The sequence below is a fragment of the Schistocerca americana genome, chromosome 1 (genome assembly GCF_021461395.2).
Source record: "Schistocerca americana isolate TAMUIC-IGC-003095 chromosome 1, iqSchAmer2.1, whole genome shotgun sequence".
NCBI lineage: Eukaryota > Metazoa > Arthropoda > Insecta > Orthoptera > Acrididae > Schistocerca > Schistocerca americana.
In genome coordinates, this window is record NC_060119.1 from 850,199,922 (window position 1) to 850,222,846 (window position 22,925).

A 22,925-nucleotide genomic window follows, 5' to 3' on the forward strand; every position below is an offset into this window, starting at 1 on the left:
TAAGAGCAACATTCAGCTTAATTCAATGAAAGCGATATATTGTGTTTGTTTCTGAAGTCTATCTAAACTGAGAATGGTTCCACGTCATTCTAGTTTCTTAGTACTTACCCACACATACAACAGTGGAAAACGTGATGATTTGAAACAAACGAACTGCTGTGTTTCTCAAAGAGCATTTGTTATCCTAACGTTCTCGTGCGATTTGCGAATGTTCCCAAGAGGGTTTAACACTGTTCACTTTGTCTCCGCCAGCATTTTGAGATTATCTAGCTTTTTTTTCATTATCAATACAATACTGAAATAGGATGACTAAAAAATGTTTGAACGCTATGGTTGTAATTCTCACAACACTTTCAATGCATAGAAACTGTAAACAATTTTATACGAAAAGTTTTGTGCCCTTGCCGGACTCAGACATCAGTATCAACGAGAGGCGGGGACTTCGTGTCTGCTGGATAGGCGTTCTGGCGGCGTAAGCTAGGACGAAAGTGTGTGCTGATGTTTTCGAAGCTTTCCGATCACCGACACTACTTTCGCACCGCTACTCACTTGCTCTTGTCTTTCCTCTCGGTTTGCTTCTGTAGCTTTGTTTTGTATACTGTTAAGGATTATTTACATTCATGTTTTTCTTTTATTTTGTCCTTTCGGATTTATGTGTAATTTTTGCTGTTGAGTACTTGGGCCTTTCAGCCACTCGCTGTTTCCTCAAAACCGATGTGTGGCAGTCCCACACCAGGATAATGCGTCGTTAAAAGGCGCCAAGGCACACTCTCGCGTGCGAATAAGCAAGTAATGATCAATCAAAAACGTCCGTAGCTTTGCCTCCATCAAATAACGCTGCAGGAACAACACCATGAACAGACGCGGCGGCAATGACAGCAAAGGAACAGATGTGTCTGCAACAACTACAATAGCAAGAGCAGGTGCAGCAGCTGCCCAAGCAGGATTCGAGGTGATATGAAACGGGAGGCCGGCCGGTGTGGTCGAGCGGTTCTAGGCGCTTCAGTCGGCAACCGCGCGACCGCTACGGTCGCCGGTTTTAATCCTGCCTCGGGCATGGATGTGAGTGATGTCCTTAGGTTAGTTAGGTTTAAGTAGTTCTAAGTTCTAGGGGACTGATGACCTCAGATGTTAAGTCCCATTGTACTCAGAGCCATTTGAACCATGAAACGGGAGCATGCCGCCGGCAGGAAGATCATCTGCCGGGTAGTCTTTGCCCCCACTTCAACCATTCGCTGACTAAGCTGTAGAGACGGAGGGAACTACATGCGTAGATTTGTGCTGTATTACAAGGTAATAAACATATCATATCACGGAGTAGTTTGTGCAAGGTTGTGCACAAACTGTCTCAGCCCCCGGTTCTCGAAGTATTGGAATGTAACTGATTGTGTAACTTGCTGAGAGAGCATTTCTGCGATCGACAGATATCGTGACTGTGAGATTGCAGTTAACGCATACAATAAGCTAAGCAAAACGGTCTTATGTGTCGTAGAGAATAGATCTGCAAGGGATCGCCCATAAATTGATGTTTTACTGTACTAATTGCAGTGTCTCATGCGATGATTCTTTAGGTAGTTGTAAGATAATCACTGGACGAGGAGGTCGAGAATAGAGCTATGAAATAGTCCAACACCGAGTTACGCAAAATCTCAGATATAGCCTGAATGATTGAGTTGTCTGCAGTAGGGCAAATGAATTTTCAAATAGTTGGTAAGTAGCTCAGCTCCCCGCCATGCGTCGACAAGTAAGTGATCTGGATGACATCTAGGCTGTGACCCCTAAGTGAGAAAGCCTTTCTTCCTATCAGGTAGATTTCAGTAGACTTGGCAAACAGACAAACTTAGTCAGGAGTCTAGAAGCAGGTTACGGTCTTTAAATAATAAGAAAAGTTCCATCTAGGCTGCAGATTCGCTCCCACAGAGGTTTAAGTCGTGTCCATCCTGTAGGACGCTGCCTCTTTACTTCCCCTATCTGAGCTAGCTCTTCGTCTCTAATGACACACTCGTCGATGGTACGCTAAACCCTGATCATCCTGCCTTTCCTTTTGGTTTCCAAATTTCTCTAGCTTGCCATAGAATTCAACACTTGTTAGTATGTATCGAGAATTCCGTGATTGAAATTGTCATTTTAACTACCCTACCGCAACGACGTCGACGGTAGTGTTTTCATATTATGCAAATTCTTTTTTCTTGCAGTAGCTTAACACCGCTTCAGCATTGTTACTCTGACGAATTGTCTCGTACATAGGAAACCAGAAACAGATAATTGATTTACAGTCCAGTTAAAGCAAGCTTCCGTGGTATTGTGACTTTACTGATTTACGCCAACGTGGAGCTGTCCCTGTCCCCGCAGAATTTCTGCGATTCCACCCACTCAGCTGGTATTTTCGAAGCTCGTTGCCGTTTCATTGCCACAAACATCATTTTTCGATTATCGCGACTGGACCAGCCGTAAATCATTTCTGTCGGGCGTTATTTACTTTCCTAATGCATGATCACCGCCCTCGCCGCATCCCGCACGTTGCGCACTGTCCACCTGTGACGTCCTGCCGTCACAACACATCGTTTCCATTAGCGCTCGCATTGATTTACTGCAGGTTCCCCTCACCGTCATCCGGTGTGTTTAGTTTCACTCCTACGGGGATGGTGTATCGTACGAAATGCACTCTTGATCGAGAAGGTGTACCGGTATCCATGTAAATCAGGCGGACAACATGCAGAAGGGCTAGAGCTGAAGTGTTAAAATACCTTTAATTACGAGGGAAAATCAGTAAGCAATGGCAGTTTTTTCTAGTTCATAAGGTGACAGAGCTGGCTCAACGTCTACAGACCGTAAGGTCAATGTTGTACTTGTGCGCTAGCAGTGCTGTTCCACTCAGTAGCTCTTTCGTAGTGATTCTATAGAACGTTGTTAAGGGTCTAATTCTGCGTTTAATATTCGCAAATGTAGCTGCATGTCCTTTTTGAACGAAAAATTTTCTAATGCAAAAATTGTTTCAAAAGTGGACGAGTATCTGTCTTTGACGGCGAACGTTCAGGTGGGCCATCCACTTCGAAAGCTAGCAGTACCAGTGAGAAAACTGAGCGAATGATTCGTGGTGATCTTCGTCCCAAAACTGATGGTCTTGTGCAAGTTGAACACTACCCGAGGTTCAGCGTTTGCAGTGGTCCACAGTGCTGTAAATCGTTGCAGTGCCCGTGCTCACTGTGTACGACATCAAATGACAGACAAACGCAAACGGGGACAGATTTTCAAGTCATATTTGACGCGTTTTTAAGAGGAAGGAGACGACTTTATCGGTGGAATAAAAACCTTTGATGAAGACGTCGGTGCATTACAACGAATCACAGACTAAGCGGCACAGTTTCGTACCTTCACATGAAGTAAGAATGTTTAGAGTACAAATTTCTGTGGGAAAGCTGAAAATGAAAGTATTTTAGTGTGTGAATGATCCACTGATAATTTATTACAGACGAATGGAAAAACTGGTAGAAGCCGACCTCGGGGAAGATCAGTCTGGATTCCGTAGAAATGTTGGAACACGTGAAGCAATACTGACCCGACGACTTATGTTAGAAGAAACATTAAGGAAGGCAAACCTACGTTTCTAGCATTTGTAGACTTAGAGAAAGCTTTTGACAGTGTTGACTGGAATACTCTCTTTCAAATTCTGAAGGTGGCAGGGGTAAAATACAGAAAGCGGAAGGCTATTTACAATTTGTACAGAAAGAAAATGGCACTTATAAGAGTCGAGGGGCATGAGAGGGAAGCAGTGGTTGGGAAGAGAGTGAGACAGGGTTGTAGCCTCTGCCCGATGCTATTCAATCTGTATATTGAGCAAGCAGTAAAGGAAACAAAAGAAAAGTTCAGAGTAGGTGTTAAAATCCGTGGAGAAGAAATAAAAACTTTGAGGTACGCCGATGACATTGTGACTCTATCAGAGACAGCAAAGGACTTGGAAGAGCAGTTGAACGGAATGGACAGTGTCTTGAAAGGAGGGTATAAGATGAATATCAACAAAAGCAAAACGAGGATAATGGAAAGCAGTCGAATTAAGGCGGGTGAAGCTGAGGGAATTAGATTAGGAAATGAGATACTTAAAGTAGTGAAGAAGTTTTGCTATTTGTGGAGCAAAATAACTGATGATGGTCGAAGTAGAGAGTATATAAAATGTAGACTGTCAATGGCAAGGAAAGCGTTTCTGACGAAGAGAAATTTGTTAACATCGAGTATAGATTTAAGTGTCAGGAAGTCGTTTCTGAAAGTATTTGTATGGAGTGTAGCCATGCATGGAAGTGAAACATGGACGATAAATAGTTTAGACAAAATTGAATAGAAGCTTTCGAAATGTGGTGCTACAGAAGAATGCTGAAAATTAAATGGGTAGATCACGTAACTAATGAGGAGGTATTGAATAGAATTGAGGAGGAGTTTGTGGCACAAGTTGACTAGAAGAAGGGATCGGTTGGTAGGATATGTTCTGAGGCATCAAGGGATCACCAATTTAGTACTAGAGGGCAGGGTGGAGGCTAAAAATCGTAGAGGGAGACCAAGAGATGAATACACTAAGCAGATTCAGAAGGATGTAGGTTGCAGTAGGTGCTGGGAGTTGAAGGAGCTTGCACAGGATAGAGTAGCATGGAGAGCTACATCAAACCAGTCTCAGGACTGAAGACCACACAACAACAACAGCAACAACATGTAGTGGGACGGCAACAAAAAATTCTCAGACTCTGAGGAGAATGTTTGTGATTGAAATCTCATGAGAAGTTCCTGTCGCAACGGAAAACGGCTAAGTTTTAAAGACTGCCACCTCACATATCATATCCGTGGCACCGTCTCCTCTATATCGCTATAATACAAAACGAGCCGTCCTTCCTTGGACTTTTTTGATGTTTTCCGTCCACCCTCTCTGATGTGGGTCCCATACAAAGTTCCAACGCTCCAGGAAAGGCCGGACAAACATAGCGTTGGGAGTCTCTATAGCCGAACTGTTGCGTTTTCCAAGTGTACTGCCATTATTTACTGGTTCGCTTTACCCAAAACATTATGTATGTGATCGCCTCAGTTAAAGTTATTTGTAATTGTAATCCATAGGTATTTAGTTGAAATCAGAGCCTTTAGATATGTGTGATTTATCGAGCAACCGAAATCTAGTGCATTTATTTTATTACTCATGTGGATGAGTTCTTGCTTTTGGTTACTGTCAAGTCCATTTTTCGCACCATACATATATTTTGTCTAAGTCATTTTGCTATTTGTTCTGATCATCTGATGACTTTGTAAGACGGTAAATGACAGCATCAGCTGCAAACAATCAGAGGGCTGTTCAGATTGTCTCATAATACGTTTATGTAGATCATGAACAGCAGAGGAGCAATAAGACTTTCTTGGGGAACGCCAGATATTACTTCTATTTTACTTCATGATTTTCCTTCAGTTACTGCGAACTGTGACATTTCTGACATTGAGTCAGGAATCCACTCGCACAATTAACACGATACTCCACAAACACGCAATTTATTTATAAGTTGCTTGTGAAGAACCGTGCCAAAAGCCTTCTGGAGATCCAGAAATGTAGAATTAATTTGACATCCCCTGTCGATAGAACTCGTTACTTCGTGAGAATAAGGAGCTAGTTGTGTTTCACAAGGACGATATTTTCCGAATATGTGTTGTCCACTTGTCAATTAATGCTTTTCTTATAGGTAATTCATAACGGCCGAGTATAGTTTATGTTTCAGAGTCCTACTACAAATCGACATTAGCGTTATAGTTCCGTCGTTGGAATGCAGGAAGATCCGCAGCTGATAGGCACTTGGCGCAGGGAGTGATAACTGACCCTTAACATAGACAAATGTAATGTATTGCGAATACATAGAAAGAAGGATCCTTTATCGTATTATAATATGATAGCGGAACAAACACTGGTAGCAGTTACTTCTGTAAAATATCTGGGAGTATGCGTACGGAACGATTTGAAGTGGAATGATCATTAAAATTAATTGTTGATAAGGCGGGTGCCAGGTTGAGATTCATTGGGAGAGTCCTTAGAAAATGTAGTCCATCAACAAAGGAGGTGGCTTACAAAACACTCGTTCGACCTATACTTGAGTATTGCTCATCAGTGTGGGATCCGTACCAGGTCGGGTTGACAGAGGAGATAGAGAAGATCCAAAGAAGGGCGGCGCGTTTTCTCACAGGGTTATTTGGTAAGCGTGATAGCGTTATGGAGATGTTTAGCAAACTCAAGTGGCAGACTCTGCAAGAGAGGCGCTCTGCATCGCGGTGTAGCTTGCTCGCCAGGTTTCGAGAGGGTGCGTTTCTGGATGAGACATCGAGTATATTGCTTCCCCCCACTTGTACCTCCCGAGGAGATCACGAATGTAAAATTAGAGAGATTCAATCGCGCACGGAGGCTTTCCGGCAGTCGTTCTTCCCGCGAATCATACGCGACTGGTTCAAATGGCTCTGAGCACTATGGGACTCAACTGCTGTGGTCATAAGTCCCCTAGGACTTAGAACTACTTAAACCTAACTAACCTAAGGACATCACACACATCCATGCCCGAGGCAGGATTCCAACCTGCGACCGTAGCGGTCGTGCGGTTCCAGACTGTAGCGCCTTTAACCGCTCGGCCACTCCGGCCGGCATTTAGAATTGTGCTGCCCCCTGTGAGAATCGAACTCACGACGCCTGGTTTACAAGACCAGTGCTCTGCCCCTGAGCTAAGGAGGCTACGCGACTGGAACAGGAAAGAGAGGTAATGACAATGGCACGTAAAGTGCCCTCCACCACACACCTGTGGTAGGCTTGCGGAATATAAATGTAGATATAGATGTAGAATTCAGCGGACTATTCCTGTTGCCTTTTTTTGGGTGTTGGTGCGACCTGTGAAACTTTCCAGTCATTAGGTACAGATTTTTCGACGGTTGAGCGGTTATATATGTTTGCTAAATATAAAGCTATTGCATCATCGTACACTGAAACGAACATAACTGGTATACAATCAGGAACAGAAGGCTTGGCCTTATTGAGTGATTTAAGCTACTTGGCTACACCAAGGACATCTCTTTGTAAGTTACTCATAGCGGTTGTTGTTCTTGATTCGAATTCTTGAACATTTAATGAATCTTGTTCGGAATTTCAGAACACTATGTTTAGTAACTCTCCTTTAGTGGCACTGTCATCAGCACTATGACCACTGTTATCGCGCAGTTGAGGTATTTATTGTGTCCTGCCACTGGCGTGTTTTGCTTACGACCAGAATCTATTTGGGTTTCCTGTCAAATTTCGAGACACAGTTTAGCTGCGGAAACGGTCTAAAACATGTCGCGTTGACGATCGCGCTTAACTTCGTGCTTCTGTAAAACTTGGCCTGTACATAGGTCGCCATGTGCCGCCATTTGTGGTAACCACATGTCGTGTGCTGCGCAGACGGGCTGGTCATCGTGGAGTGCGAGCAGCCGGCGGGGCAGCTGCTGCTGGACTACCTGACGGACGCCGTGGTGTCCCACAGGGCTCAGGTCTCGGGCCGGCCCTACGTGTCGCCCGACAGCCGCGCCGTCGTCACGCTGGACCGAGGCCGCGACGGCGTCACGCTCGTGGTGCAGCGCGTGCAGGGTAAGCACTCTCTGGCCCTGTAAGCCACCAGCACGCTCACTGTTCTGCCTCTGGTGCCTGTGTTGTCCTTACAGTTAGTTTAAGTTAGATTAAGTAGTGTGTAATCCTAGGGACCGATGACCTCAGCAGTTTAGTCCCATAGTGCCTAACCACATACATAATCAAGGAATAGGACAATGAAGCACCTAATGAGACGTACTGACATTCATCATTCAGTACGCTAATCTGCACTGCTCTAAAGCTATGCGAAAAATATGAAGAACTGTAAGCAGCATTCCACCTGTGATCTCTTAGGTTTTCTCGCTGTGATTGCTTGATACTGTGGAAGAACACTATTAATCATTTCACCAGCTCAGTTAGCTGCGTGCCGAGGAAACTTGGAAGTTTTTATAACAACAGTGTCATTTGAGCACATGGAACGAGTACACATAGTTGTGAAAGTCACAACACCTAAACAAGACGAATAGGTCGGTCGTGGAAATATTGTGTAGAGAACGGAAACAACTCTGCAGAACACCCGGAAGTAAAACATTCAGCATTCCAAATGTTTCTCTTGACGACATTTGATATCCATCACCACCGATAAAATCCTCTACAGCTACGAAAATTAATTATTTCTGAAAAGGAAAGCACAAATCAGTTTCAGGACCTGCATTCCATCATCAGGCGCATCTGCAAAATTAAAAATCAGTAATAACACCTATCCACATTTCTAAAATGAGAAACGTTAAACAGAACCAACATAACTTCTTAGAAAGAACCCCTGCACATACATTAACTGAGTTTGAATAGGTTAAAATATGGTAAAATAGTGCATACCTGGTACGTGGCATGAAACATATTATCCTCTTCAATCCTAAGCCTGCGAGAAAGCTTCTCGCATAGGAGGACCTAGATAAAAGGACAAAGGTCCCCAAATGAAAGAGCGAAACCACCCTTAAATGGAATCAAATACGAAGTATTAAAAGTTCGACATCCCAAATCCTCATTACAAAACTTACAACACTCTGGGCTTGCGCGCGTACCACAGATGGAACCACTTGTAGGTAGGTAGGCGATGTTTCAAACACTGAAACATCCAAAAAAGACGGTTATACCACACTGTGTACCTCAGGCATGTGGTTGTTATCAGTGATTTTTTCGTTTTATTTCAGATTTTATTCATATGGTCAGTACTGCTATGAGCAGTCTTCCTTAAAAAATTTTCATTATGATTTTTATTGTAATGGCTCTTATTAATATGATCAGTATTGCTCTAACGCATGAGTAGCTGCTTTTGCTATAATTTCTGGTAGACTAAGAGTGTTTTATAGATTTCTTCTTGCTGAGTTGTTCCACCACTTTGCATCACTAAATAATGCTGACAGTTTGGGAATATGCTCCCTAAGAGAGCTATACGAACTCTTGAGTCGCAATACAGGAACTATGTCTATTTATTTTGGTTTGATCCTGTTAGTTGGTTTGCAGTTAATCCTAGCACAAACTTGGTAATCTGTAATTAGAGTCTCACTGATACGTGTGAGAAGTTATCTTTCACTGCAACGGATGCTAGTTTGTGGTTTATTAGACCTGGGGTTAGCAGTAACATTAATTCAAATTTTCACCTTCAGATTGTGTGAGTAGTCCACTGACTTAAGCTGTTGGCACATGGAATGAGGCAGGCAATGTTGACATGCACGCAGACAGGATAGCCAGCGTCGCGAGACACGGCGCCGTCGTCACAGGGCACGAGCCGGCTGACGTGATTTTGCGCTCTCAGCGCTCTCCAACGGCAGTTGCAGGCTTTATTAGGCTAGCAAATCATGAAATTTGTTCACGAAAATGGACGTGAACAAAATTCCTACGTTTAGCTCTATTAAAACCCTAATTTCCTCCCTCCATCATAAGCTAATAATGTTCTCTATGTGGTGCGCAAATAAAAACATCAGTATCTGTGAACATGTAATTACACAAAAAGAAAAGGTACATGGACATCATCTCACAAAACTTCCCCAAAATGAACAAACTCACGTCTGACAAAGAGTGCATTTATATCAACATAACACCAAACATTATAGAAATCATACCTACTAATTTCATAGGGAAGTCTGACAATCTTTAATAAAATGAGAAGGTGGGAAAACATTTGCATAAGCAGGGCGCGAACCCTCTTTCAGTTTTTTTTTTTTTTTTTTTTTTTTTTTTTTTTTTTTTTTTTTTTTTTTGCTTCCATAACGTGGAGCCTCTCCCAACAACACTCTGCTGAAACTCCTCTGGTATACTTCTTACATTTTCTGTTACAGCCTCCTAAAGGCTTCAATTGTCGAAATGTTGTTAATTGGCTTTTAATTACAAGAAATTCTGAAAGGATCGACAGGTTTTTCATTAATCTTCAATGGTCCATTGCCTTACAATTGCATATCCTTGCATTTGCAACAAAACATATCTATAACGATTCACGATTTATTCTCGAGACGTTCAATGTTCTCGTTCTTAGAAACAGTTTATATTTTCATGGTATAAAATACAACATAAAACCCTGTGAATATGCTTCCATTGAACGCGAAAAATACAATACGGCACCTCACTTTCTGCTTGTGGCGTATGGGAATGTTCTTACTTCCTATTGGTTCTACTTTACAAGACACATTGCCGAAATATCGAAGAACTCATCTTTTGTTTCACTTGACGGAATGGCTTCTCAACATGACATAGCGCGAAGTGGCGTCACAAAACTTGTAGCGCGCACGTCAGCGTTAGCTAACTCGTCCCGTGTGCCAACGGCCTTACGTTTTCGGATACACGGCCGCTCACACCGATACTTCAGTATTGGTTTCTGCTGGGAACGGCTCCGATGAGTGTGTATGTAGCAATAGTGAGTCACAAATTTTACTCAAGGGGTTACGTCTGCAGGTATAAATTATATATAATTCCCTTTCTTTGACTTTCATTCTTCGAAAGACATCCTACCTACCTCCATGCGGATCCATCTGTGATACACCGTTAAGCCCAGACCGTTTTCAGTTTTGTGATGGACATTTGAGATATCGGACAGTTAATACTTTCGCTGTTTTAATTGGGTATCTTTGTCCTTTCATGTAAGTCCTCCTCTGCAAGAGGCTATCTGGCATCCATAGAATTGAACAGGATATCCTGTTTCATCCCATGTACCACGGACATACTATTTTAACGTATTTTAATCTATTTTAACCTCAATTAAGCATCCTTTATGGCCTCTCTTTTTAATGCACGTATAGGGATTTTTTCTAAGAATTTATGTTGGTTCTGTTCAGTTTTTCTTGTGTGAACAATGTGGGTTTCTTATCTTAACAATGTGGGTTGGTGTTATTGACTTATAAATTTGCAGATGCACCTGAAGATGGGACACAGGTCCTGAAACCGGATTGCGCGTTCCTGCTTAGAAATAAATAATTTTAGCAACAGTGATGATTAAACATTCCGCTGTTCAGTTACGGCAGTGCAGACAAACACCTGAAATTATCAGAAGAAGAGCTATCGATATTGCATTGCGAAATATATCTGTATCTCTTGAGCCTCGAACTAGTAATGCAATCGATATGCTTTCAATACTTTGTTTGACTGCTTGGGTAAACATTTTAAAACCAAGCAAACTTTTCAAAGACGTCTAAATCATTTAGATATCTTATTGAAGTTACACAAAAACGATATTAAGTGAAATCTTTACTATTGTACGCCACTTTACAAGGACAGGAAAACCAAACACAAATATTTGAACTGAGACAACTGATTTAAATTTTCTTATAGGAGATAAGGACTGCCCAAGACGATATTCTCAATAAATGTCTGGAGAAGATCTGAAAATGTAATGGAACTCATGAATGGTTATAACGATCCCACCAACTTAATAAACAAATGGCGAAAACGTGTTTATCAATGCTAGTTCTAAGCTACTAATCACAGATAAAAATGGAACTCATGAATGGTTATAATGATCCCACCAACATAAGAAACAAATGGCGAAAACGTATTTGTCACTGCTGGTTCTAAGCTACTTATCACAGGCAAAAAGGAAAACGAGATGAGAAGGCAAAATGTGGGCTCATGCTTTGGAACTAGCATGTATGCTGCCAATGATGATGGTAGTAATAACCACGACTATTAAACAATTATTTATGTGTATCACCATTATTTCGTGGCTAGTAGCTGTCTGATGACTACGATGAAAGAGTTCAGTGGGTGGTGTAAAGTAGAAACTGCTACTTTCTATATTTGATCTTGTCTTTTTGCTAAATCCGTCATAGAGAACGCGTTTCATCAGCTGACTGTAAGACGTTCTCCCCTTGGCTATAATTATGGGATCACCAGACATCTGGGTCAAGGCAGCTTTTGAGAGCAATATTACTCTTCAGTTGCCGGCCGGTGTGGCCGAGCGGTTCTAGGCACTACAGTCTGGAACCACGCGACCGCTACGGTCGCAGGTTCTAATCCTGCCTCGGGCATGGATGTGTGTGATGTCCTTAGGTTAGTTAGGTTTAAGTAGTTCTAAGTTCTAGGAGCTGATGACCTCAGTAGTTGTCCCATAGTGCTCAGAACCATTTGAACCATTACTCTTCAGTTACTGAATATATGTATCATAAACACTCCCTTCGAGAAGCTATAAAATCATATAAGTCAGTGATCAAGTCACCACTAATCTAAGAAAACATTTCCATCAATCGATATAGTACAGCTACCTTATTTTCCTCTGAAGTGTGTTGAAAGTCATGCTAAACCAATGTTTGATAAGAGGTATTCGAAACCACAAATCAAAAGCAAAAGCTTGGGTCTTGTGCGACCAAAAATTAATGTTTCTACCCTCATGGTTACATCAATTCCACATTTGGAGCCACGTCAGTTTAGACAAATGTCCAGTAGTAGCACTGTATTTTTTTTTTTTTTCAAATTAAATTAGACTATAATCTGAGGTTCCTTCAATAAAATTGTTTGATATTCTTAGTGGCTGGCTATTCAGCGGATGTCTTACGTATGATATTGTGTTTAACTGGTCACCTGAGGATTGTACAGCCATGGTATTGATGGTCGGCCCGTACAGAATTCATGATTCGATTCCTGGTTATCACATGAGATTTTCCTGGAATTGGATGAACTGGATGTGAACTGATTCCACTTCTTCAGGTGAAATGAGTAGATGACAAAATAAAAAAATAATTTACGCAGAATCTGCAGACGTGGCGTCAAACTGAAAGCGTTCTACCAAACTGAAATACGCTACATACGTTTGCTTAACACTACATCACTGTCCGAAAATTTTACATTTTCCTTTTGCAAATAGCTATAAATGATTTTCAATTAGAATTTTTTAGGGCAGTGAACAATAATGGGTATCTCAGGACAGGTTGTGATATCGGCTTCACCAAAAATTTATCTAATGTCTTCCCTGTTGTTTCTGTCTAGCGTGAAATTTTTTTTAGAGGTTTCTCACACTGCACTTTAGATTTTATAAATAATTTGCAAGTAATCTCAATGTTGTGCATCTGTATGACAGTCGTATATGCAAAACACCATTATGTTTAGTGTAAATAGGAATTAAACTTGAACTAGTATGTATTATCTGAATGTTATTTAATTATAAAAGAAATATTATAGTTAGTGTTTACGAAAGAAGACTTTAAAGCTCTTATAGTATAATTTAACAAACATGGAACGACTACCGTCACCTAAAGCAATCCACAACGATTCCTAATTAGTGGAGGAAGTTTAACCATAAATCACGTTCCCTGTACGATCAGTATACGACCTCATTTTCAGACGACGGCCTCAAGTTTCTGTTCGACGTGAAGACGACGTTGAACGTCAGTGACATCGCCTTCTACCCGTCGAGGACGAACCACGGATACGACCTGTACGCCAGCGGAACCGATAAGGAGGACATACTCTTTCTGAATCTAGTCACAGGTAAGCTGCCTGACGTGTACGTCACACGCCTCCTGTAGTTACTCTAGTTCCGTGCTTCCTCTTGTTTAATTTGTTGACGCTGTGTACCAGAGAAGTAAAAGCAGGCTAAACAATGAAACAAAACAATAACCCTCTTGAGAAGGTAATGAATCGTGTTCGTTTTTGCGTATGTGTTATTTGAAAACTTGGCATTTTTTTCTCGCACGACTTCCATCGCTTTACATTCCCAGCTTGATTACATGTTATATAAAATGTTTTACAAAAATAACTGTGTTACTCGCTTCTTAACAAATTTAATTTTCGTTGTCAGTCTTTCCGTTCAAAAGTGAAAAAAACCCGTTAAAATATTTTGAAAAACATTATGGATGAATTTTTCTTAAGGAAACGAATCGCAGATTTGAAGAAGAAATCATAAACGAAAGAAACTAATGGGGAGCAAGTGTTAGTTAAAAATGATGCATTCTGGACGAGCAAGTGGATTATTCAAGCAAATGAAATGAACAAAATAGTAAGAAAAAACTATTAATTTCCATCGGAGACTTATGTCAGCTCTCTTTGGGATCGGGAACAGCAGAAGCACGGGTCATAGTCGTGCGAAATGAGTTAAACCTAAATCGAGCTCTGCACCCGCCGGTAACTAACTACATTAACAATACGCCTAGAACGGCTCTCTTGTTGTCAACGCATTCAGTTTTCTTATTACACAATCACAAATCGCATGAAGAATTGATTCTTTCAGAGGAGAGCCATTTCTGGTGGGGTGACCCAAAGACACATCCGCTTCAACATACACAACTTTCCAAACAAGAGGGACAACAAGGAAACCACATTGCTTCCGAAGTTTCTCAGTCGGGAAGTTTAGTATCGGTGTGTATTACCAGTAGGGACTTAACCGACGGGACATAGATTTTAAAGTGCAAAAACTATTTCATACTCTCAAGGTTGCACAGGAAATTATGGAGAGTTGCATGTGTAGAATTACTAGGACTCACAGGAAAAGAAAGAGGTCATGGAGTAGGCTGTAGTGGAAGACATAACTGAAAGTGTGTGGGAAAAGACTACTATATGTGTCAGGGATATTCTTTTCTGAATCCCAGAAGATAAGACATACAGAGGCAAAATAACGTCATAGATGTACTATAGCCGTTTCTCAGGCCTGAATGTTTGGCTGAATGAAATATTCTAAATTATGGAAAGAGTGTTGATACGTCTGCAACTATTTTATGTCTATCTCTCTTTTGTCATGTGAACTACAGAAGTTAAAGACTATACGTCTCATTTCTTGTTCCTGAAATAATTTCTTACTTATTTTTATATTTTCTATCATTCTGATTCGTCTGTTGCACTCTGTAAATGTTTAAGGAAATCATCAAAATCTTGCACGGTCTCTGCTTCTGCGTCACCTGTCGTGTTGACAGCTCAAATATTACGGGTATATCTACCCAACATATGTCTCTGTTCTATTTTTTTTCATACTCGTACTGTTTAAGTTTTCTTTCTCTCTTATTAAATTTTTCTTGTGCCTTTTCACAATCTCTTGGTGTCATTTCTGAACAGATATTATTATTATTATTATTATTGTCATTATTCAGGATACTTTTTTATCATGTGTATATGATGTATCGCCAAAACTCTCGATTGCTCTTTAACTGTTTCCTAGTTCCAGTTCAGATGATCTTTTATTTCCCCTCAAAGAACTGTAGCTAAGTATGCGTACTTTTACGTTTGTTTAAACTGCATTTTACTAGAGGCTAAACCTGACTCGTCTTTCATTCTAGAATAGTTTCCTATTCTTACATAAATTCTCCTAATGTACATTACTTGTGTCCCGCTTTGTGAGTTCGTTTCTCCCCATTTTAAGAGTTCTTATTTACTAACAATTTAAAAATTATTTGCCAGACATGCATTTTGAACAAATATTTTCTTGCTTTGTGAAGTGTATTGTAATTCATTTTAAGCTCTAATTGGTCAGTGCAAAGGAAGTAATTTTTTCTTTCTTTAAGAATGTGTTAGGGACATGATAACGTTGCAGCAGTGAACGGTATGTATGGAAAGTGCGACCAGTGGCTTTATAATGTTTCTTACAACTTTTATTTGAACGTTAGTCAGTTTTGGTGTTACCGTAAACTCAGCATAAGATGGTAAGTATTTACAGGCGCCTTAAATTTTGAACCAAACATTTATCCGAATGGGACGGAAGTTGCTGGATGTGATGTACACGTACAGAGAAAAGAAAAAGTTCATAATATCAGAAAAATTGGACGATTTATTCAAGAGAAAGAACTTCACAAATTCAGGAAGTCAATAACACGTTGGTCCACCTCTTGCCCATATGCAATCAGTTATTCGTCTTGGCATTAATTGACAGAGTTGTTGGATGTACTCCTATGGATATCGTGCCAAAATCTGTTCACTTGGCGCGTTGGATCATCAAAACCCCGAGCTACTTGGAGGGCCCTGCCCAATCTGCACCAAATGTTCTCAAATGGGGGGGGGGGGGGGGAGAGATCTGGCGACCTTGCTGGCCACCTGTTGGCAAGCACTAAGACAAGCAGTAGAAATTCTCGCCGTATGCAGGCGAGCATTATAGATATAAGCCCAAGGTGGCTTTCCCTGAACGGCAACAAAACGGGGCGTATAGTATCGTCGACGTACCACTGTGTTGTAAGGGTGCGCGGATGACAACCAAAAGGGTTCTGCTACGAAAATAAATGGTATCCCAGACCATCATTCCTGGCTTTCTGGCCGAATGGCGGCCAACAGCCAGGTTGGCCTTCTATCGCTGTCTGGGGCGTCTCCAGACAAGTCTTCAGCCTGCAGTATCATTGACTGGAGTAGAACTGTCTTCAGTTATGAGACCTGCTTCGAACTGAGCGCCTATGGAGACGACCAGGACAGTGTTGGGATACCAACCTGACTGTCGCCAGCCGTTAGGCCCGCAACCAGGAGTGATGGACGGGATGCCATTTCTTTTCATAGGCAGACCTTTTTGGTTGTCCTCTGCGACACCCTTACAGCATAGCGGTAGGTCGACGATATTCGGCGCACCATTTTATTTCCCTTCATGGCAAGCCAATCTGGGCTTACATTTCAGCAAGATAATGCCCGTCCACACATGGCGAGAGTTCCTACTGCCTGTTTCGTGCTTGCGAACAGGTGGCCAGCAAGGTCGCTGTATCTCTTCCCAATGGGGGACGTTTGGGGCAGTATGTACAGACAGGGCTCTCCAACCAACTCGGGTATTTGACGATCAAACTCGCCAATTGTTCGATTTTGGCATGATATCGCTCAGGTGGACATCCAACAACCCTATCAATCAATGCCAAACCAAATAACTGCTTTTATAAGGACCACAATTGGACCAACGCATTATTGACGTCCTCAAGTTGTGGGGGTCTTGCTCTTTAATGAATCATCCAGCTTTTCTGAAATCGTAATCATTTGTTTTTGCGGACATGTACACGACATCTACCGATTTCCGTCTCGTATTTCATCTGTGATTCACTCAGTTAGTGGTTGAAATTTCGTTTCAAGCATTCTTTATTCAGTTGTTCCTTTATAAGACCATAGTCACCACAGGTATAGCTTCAGTCTACTTGACACTGTGGACGGCCGTTCACGAGTAGTGTACTGAATCCGGCGAAGTGATAAACTTAGGCCATGTGAAGTATAGTCTTCAGCGCTTTCCGTATCTTTGTGACATACAGGTTGTTTTCATTACAGACAGTGGTCAATATAAATTTTGCATAGTGTCGAAACTGTAACGTTCAACTTTTTGATCCAGAAATATGTTATGATATGTACATATTAATTTTTTGTAATGTAATTCTGGCGGAAACAGACCACGCTCCTATAGTGAGGGGGCAGTTTCTGCAGTCTATGGTAGTCGTGTTACCTGTAAATATTGCAGTAATTGTACTGGGTGTCATTACGAGATTTGCCAAGAGCAGGTATTGCCTGCAGGGGGAGCAAATATTAATACGAATTGTCGAAGACAGCCGAATTGTATATTTTATTGACCGATTTCGCGCTGTCAGTGTCAATTTCATCATCTACTACTGTACTTTATATGTACGAGGTGCATTCAAGTTCTAAGGACTCCGATTTTTTTTCGAATTAACTACTCACCCGAAATCGATGAAACTGGCGTTACTTCTCGACGCAATCGCCCTGCAGACGTACACATTTTTCACAACGCTGACGCCATGATTCCATGGCAGCGGCGAAGGCTCCTTTAGGAGTCTGTTTTGACCACTGGAAAATCGCTGAGGCAATAGCAGCAGGGCTGGTGAATGTGCGGCCACGGAGAGTGTCTTTCATTGTTGGAAAAAGACAAAAGCCACTAGGAGCCAGGTCAGGTGAGTAGGGAGCATGAAGAATCACTTCAAAGTTGTTATCACGAAGAAACTGTTGCGTAACGTTAGCTCGATGTGCGGGTGCGTTGTCTTGGTGAAACAGCACACTCGTAGCCCTTCCCGGACGTTTTTGTTGCAGTGTAGGAAGGAATTTGTTCTTCAAAACATTTTCGTAAGATGCACCTGTTACCGTAGTGCCCTTTGGAACGCAATGGGTAAGGATTACGCCCTCGCTGTCCCAGAACATGGACACCACCATTTTTTCAGCACTGGCGGTTACCCGAATTTTTTTTTGTGGCGGTGAATCTGTGTGCTTCCATTCAGCTGACTGGCGCTTTGTTTCTGTATTGAAAAATGGCATCCACGCCTCATCCATTGTCACAGCCGACGAAAAGAAAGTCCCATTCATGCTGTCATTGCGCGTCAACATTGCTTGGCAACATGCCACACGGGCAGCCATGTGGTCGTCCGTCAGCATTCGTGGCACCCACCTGGATGACACTTTTCGCATTTTCAGGTCGTCATGCAGGATTGTGTGCACAGAACTCACACAAATGCCAACTCTGGAGGCGATCTGTTCAACAGTTATTCAGCGATCCCCCAAAACAATTCTCTCCACTTTCTCGATCATGTCGTCAGACCAGCTTGTGCGAGCCCAAGGTTGTTTCGGTTTGTTGTCACACGATGTTCTGAATTCACTAAACTGTCGCACCCACGAACGCACTTTCGACACCTCCATAACTCCATCACCACATGTCTCCTTCAACTGTCGATGAATTTCAATTGGTTTCACACCACGCAAATTCAGAAAACGAATGATTACACGCTGTTCAAGTAAGGAAAACGTCGCCATTTTAAGTATTTAAAACAGTTCTCATTCTCGCCGCTGGCGGTAAAATTCCATCTGCCGTACGGTACTGCCATCTCTGGGACGTATTGACAATGAACGCGGCCTCATTTTAAAACAATGCACATGTTTCTATCTCTTTCCAGTCCAGAGAAAAAAAATCGGAGGCGTTAGAGCTTGAATGCACCTCGTAGTTTAAACATAAGTTTAAGAACTATAGTACTACCAGATTACTCCTTAGAGATGTTAAGCAATTCTAAAGCCAATCTTTAATGCTGTCAGCTAACGCTATTCTGTGTATTCTGATGATGCTGTTGTTCATTTGAAGAGCGAAACAGGTCAATATGAAATACAAAGTGCGATTTGTGGCTGTCTTCGAAAACTCAGTCATTACGAGAGTTGGGCTGTTTCAGAATGGTTCAGACCGGAATAGTGTAAGATGAGAGGCGCTGTACCGTCACTCAATGGAGCAGGGAATGAGACAGAAGAACATCGCAGTCAATGTCGCAGTCAGACAAAGTGATGTCTTTAGCTTCCAGAGCAAGTTTCTAGCGACAGGATCAGTTCCGGATCGTCACAGAAGTGTCCATGAGAGAAAAATAACCTGTGTGCAGGACCCATATCTGTGTATGACACCAAGTAGAAATCCTCAACACACCGCTCCACGTCTACAGCAGCAGTTCCAAACAGCTCTGGGGGTGCAGGTATCAACACAAGCTCCATGAGTAGGGATTACGTGCCAGAAGACCTCTCAAGGCTCCTCCTCTAAATCGGATTTGGAGAGGGGCTCGTGTCGCAACGGCATGGAAACACTCGTTGTGGACGAGGTAGCAGTGGGCCACACCGTTCTTTTTTCTCAGACCGGTACCCGTCTCCTCGCTGACGCTACTGCTATTCGTTTGTGGACGCAACGAGGATAATGTTTACACCCTAATTGTACGCAGACAGCCATCCTTATCAAGGTTGTTCAGTTACGTTTTGTGCTGAAACCATACACTATGTCATCAAAAGTATCCGGACATCTGGCTAAGAATAACTTACAAGTTCGTGGCGCCCTCCATTCGTAATGCTGGAACTCACCTTGATGACAGCATCCACTCTCGCAGCCTCGCGGGTTAGCCGCGTGGTCTTAGCACCTTGTCACGGTCCGTGTGGCTGCCCCCGTCGAAATTTCGAGTCCTCCCTCGGGCATGGGTGTGTGTGTGTGTGTGTGTGTGTGTGTGTGTGTGTGTGTGTGTGTGTGTGTGTGTGTGTGTGTTGTGCCATGGCGTAAGTTAGTTTAAGTTAGATTAAGTAGTGAGTAGGCTTAGGGACCGATGACCACAGCAGTTTGGACCCATAAGACCTTACCACAAATTTCAAAAAATTTCCACTTTCGCAGGCATACATTCAATTAGGTGCTAGAAGGTTTCTTGGGGAATGGCAGCCCATTCTTCAAGGAGTGCTGCACTGAGGAGAGGTATCGATGTCGTTCTGTGAGGCTTGGCACGAAGTCGGCGCTCCAAAACATCGCAAAGGTGTTCTATAGGATTCAGGTCAGGACTCTGTGCAGGCCAGTCCATTACGGGGATGTTATTGACGTGTAACTATTCCTCCACAGGCCATGCGTTATGAACAAGTGGTCGATCGTATTGAAAGATGTAATCGTCATCCCCGAATTGCTCTTCAACAGTGGGAAGCAACAAGGTGCTTAAAACAGCCCTATGCTACGATAGCGCCACGCATAACAAGGGTTGCAAACCCATCCATGAAAAACACGATCACACCATAACACCACCGCCTCCGAATTTTACTGTTGGCACTACACACACTGGCAGATGACGTTCACCGGGCATTCGCCCAACCGCCATACCCACACCCTGCCATCGGATCGCCACATTGTGTAACGTGATTCGTCACTCCACACGACGTTTTCCCACTGTTCAATCGTCCATTGTTTACGCTCCTTACACTAAGCGAAGCGTCGATTGGTATTTACCGGCATGATGTGTGTCTTATGAGCAGCAGCTCGACCATAAAATCCAAGTTTTCTCACCTTCCGCCTAACTGACATACTACTTGCAATGGATCCTGATGCAGTTTGGAATTCCTGTGTGATGGTCTGGATAGATGTCTGCCTATTACACATTACGACCCTGTTAAACTGTCGGTGGGCTCTGTCAGTCAAAAGATGAGGTCGGCCTGCACGATTTGTGCTGTATGTGTCCCTTCACGTTTCCGCTTCACTATCAGATCGGAAATAGTAGACCTAGCGATGTTTAGGCGTGTGGAAATCTCTCGTACAGACGTATGACACAAGTGACACCAAATCACCTGACCACGTTGGAAGTCCGTGAGTTCCACGTGGCGCCCCATTCTGCTCCCACACGATGTCTAGTGACTACTGAGGTTGCTGATAGGGAGTACCTGGCAGTAGGTGGTAGCACAGTGCACTTAATATGAAGTACATTTGTTTTTGGGGGTGTCCGGATACTTTCGATCACATAGTGTATATGGCCGCAGGACACACCTTGTGAAAATATTTAGGAGGATGACTGGTGTGAAGTATCGGGACGACATCTTTCCATACACATTGGCCCCATTTGGTGAACATATTGGAATGGGATTCACACAGAGGATGACAATGCACGCTCTTATTTCATAATCTTGTAAAAACCTTCCAAGTGGAGCATAGAATGAGCACCATGGAGTGGCCTCCATATTCTTCAGGACGGCATCATAGAGGCAACTGTGCAGCAGTGAGGCAATATTCTACGGCCTTATCTGGACAGTTTCCTAAGGCGTAGGCCTAACTCCAATAAAAAGTGTCTCAAACCACGAGGGCCAACTGGTTAATGAACAATGTGTTTTTCAAGATGACAATGAAAAGAAACTTAGTGTTTGCAGTGGAATATTTTATAAGGTTTTGTTTTTGTTCTTTTTTGTGTTTATCACGCGGAAGTGTGCCTATTTTCTCTATTTTTGTTTTCTTACAACTGTACCTGACATAACAAAATCAGTTTTGTTTTCTATTATGTCCATAAATTGACAATAAAGCAATATCCAACATTTATTTTGACCACTGTTCAAATATTGTAACAAAATTATTAATTTAACAATATACCTCACGATACGTCGTGTAAGCGACAAAGTTCTCAGTGATAGGCGAAACTTCTCTATCACTACAAAATTGATGCTCTGTGGTTTATAGTATATGACGTTTGAGGGGACTTCCCACCTTAATGAGAGTCGATATAAGAGGTTTAACTCGCACATCCAGTAGCCTGCTACCGCATAGTGGTCAGCGTGCAGCCGTATGCAGCGAGCTCGCTCGTGCCCGCAGGCAAGGTGGAGATGATCACAGGCGTGGGCCGCGCGATGCCGGCCCGCTTGTCGCAGTGGGGCGCGCCCAACCGGCCCATCGCCGCCTCGGGCGTCTTCGGCCACTACATGGTGACGTCGGCCAGCGGCGCGCTCTTCGTCATCAACGGCGAGACGCGCACCGTCAACTGCGAGATCGGCGGGCTGGCGCGGCCGCGCGCGCTCGTCTGGGTCACGATGCGCCTGCAGTGACGCCGGCCCGCACGCCTCGGCGCGGCGCAGACGTCCTCCGCCACTCACCGCTGCCACCCGGCCTCCGACTCGCAGCATCCGTTCACCAGACTGGCAGAATTCTTCCTCCCTCGCTGTACTCAGTGACTCTCCCGTCTAAACCCGCGTGTCTCAAGACTGTCAAATGAATAATTTCGTCTACAATCCACGTAATATGCAATTAGCTGTCGTCACAGCAGCGTCTCCCCCTTTCCCCCATCGCCCCCTCACGTAACTCTCCCTATTGTATACACGCAGACTGAAGCGACGAATGAAAATTTATACCAAGACCAGGATTCAAACCTGGGTCTGCAGCTCAGTAGGCAGACGCGATAACCACAACGCCACCCTGGCACAGTGGCTTTGCATAACCAGGAGGACTGCCACAGCGCGCCTCCTTCCTCAAACCAAATTCACTCCTCAGCCACCAGGTATTCCCGCGAAACTCGAACAGAATTGCAGAGACTCTCCAACTCTATTCGAATATCACCTTAGTAATACTGTTCGACTCCAGGGGGAATCCCAAGTGAACTGAGGCGTGAATAGGAATTTTGACTCAGGAGTGAGGCGAGCGATAGTAGTCCGTGCACTTGTGCAAAGCCGCTGAACCAGG

General features: G+C 43.1%; 1 protein-coding gene and 1 non-coding gene across 2 annotated transcripts in view; one reads left to right on the forward strand and one right to left on the reverse strand.

The window, feature by feature from the left end:
• The window catches only part of LOC124594591 (follistatin-related protein 5-like), a 221,635-nt gene extending 199,341 nt beyond the window's left edge, over window positions 1–22,294 (forward strand). Inside the window, exons 14-16 of the mRNA XM_047132967.1 lie at window positions 7,439–7,624; window positions 13,394–13,540; window positions 22,065–22,294. Coding sequence (XP_046988923.1) covers window positions 7,439–7,624; window positions 13,394–13,540; window positions 22,065–22,294 — 563 coding nt within the window. The remainder of the gene's footprint in view (window positions 1–7,438; window positions 7,625–13,393; window positions 13,541–22,064) is intronic.
• Window positions 6,668–6,739, reverse strand: Trnat-ugu. The gene has a single exon. It is a non-coding gene; the product is annotated as a tRNA-Thr (tRNA).
• Window positions 22,295–22,925: the final 631 nt, after the last annotated feature.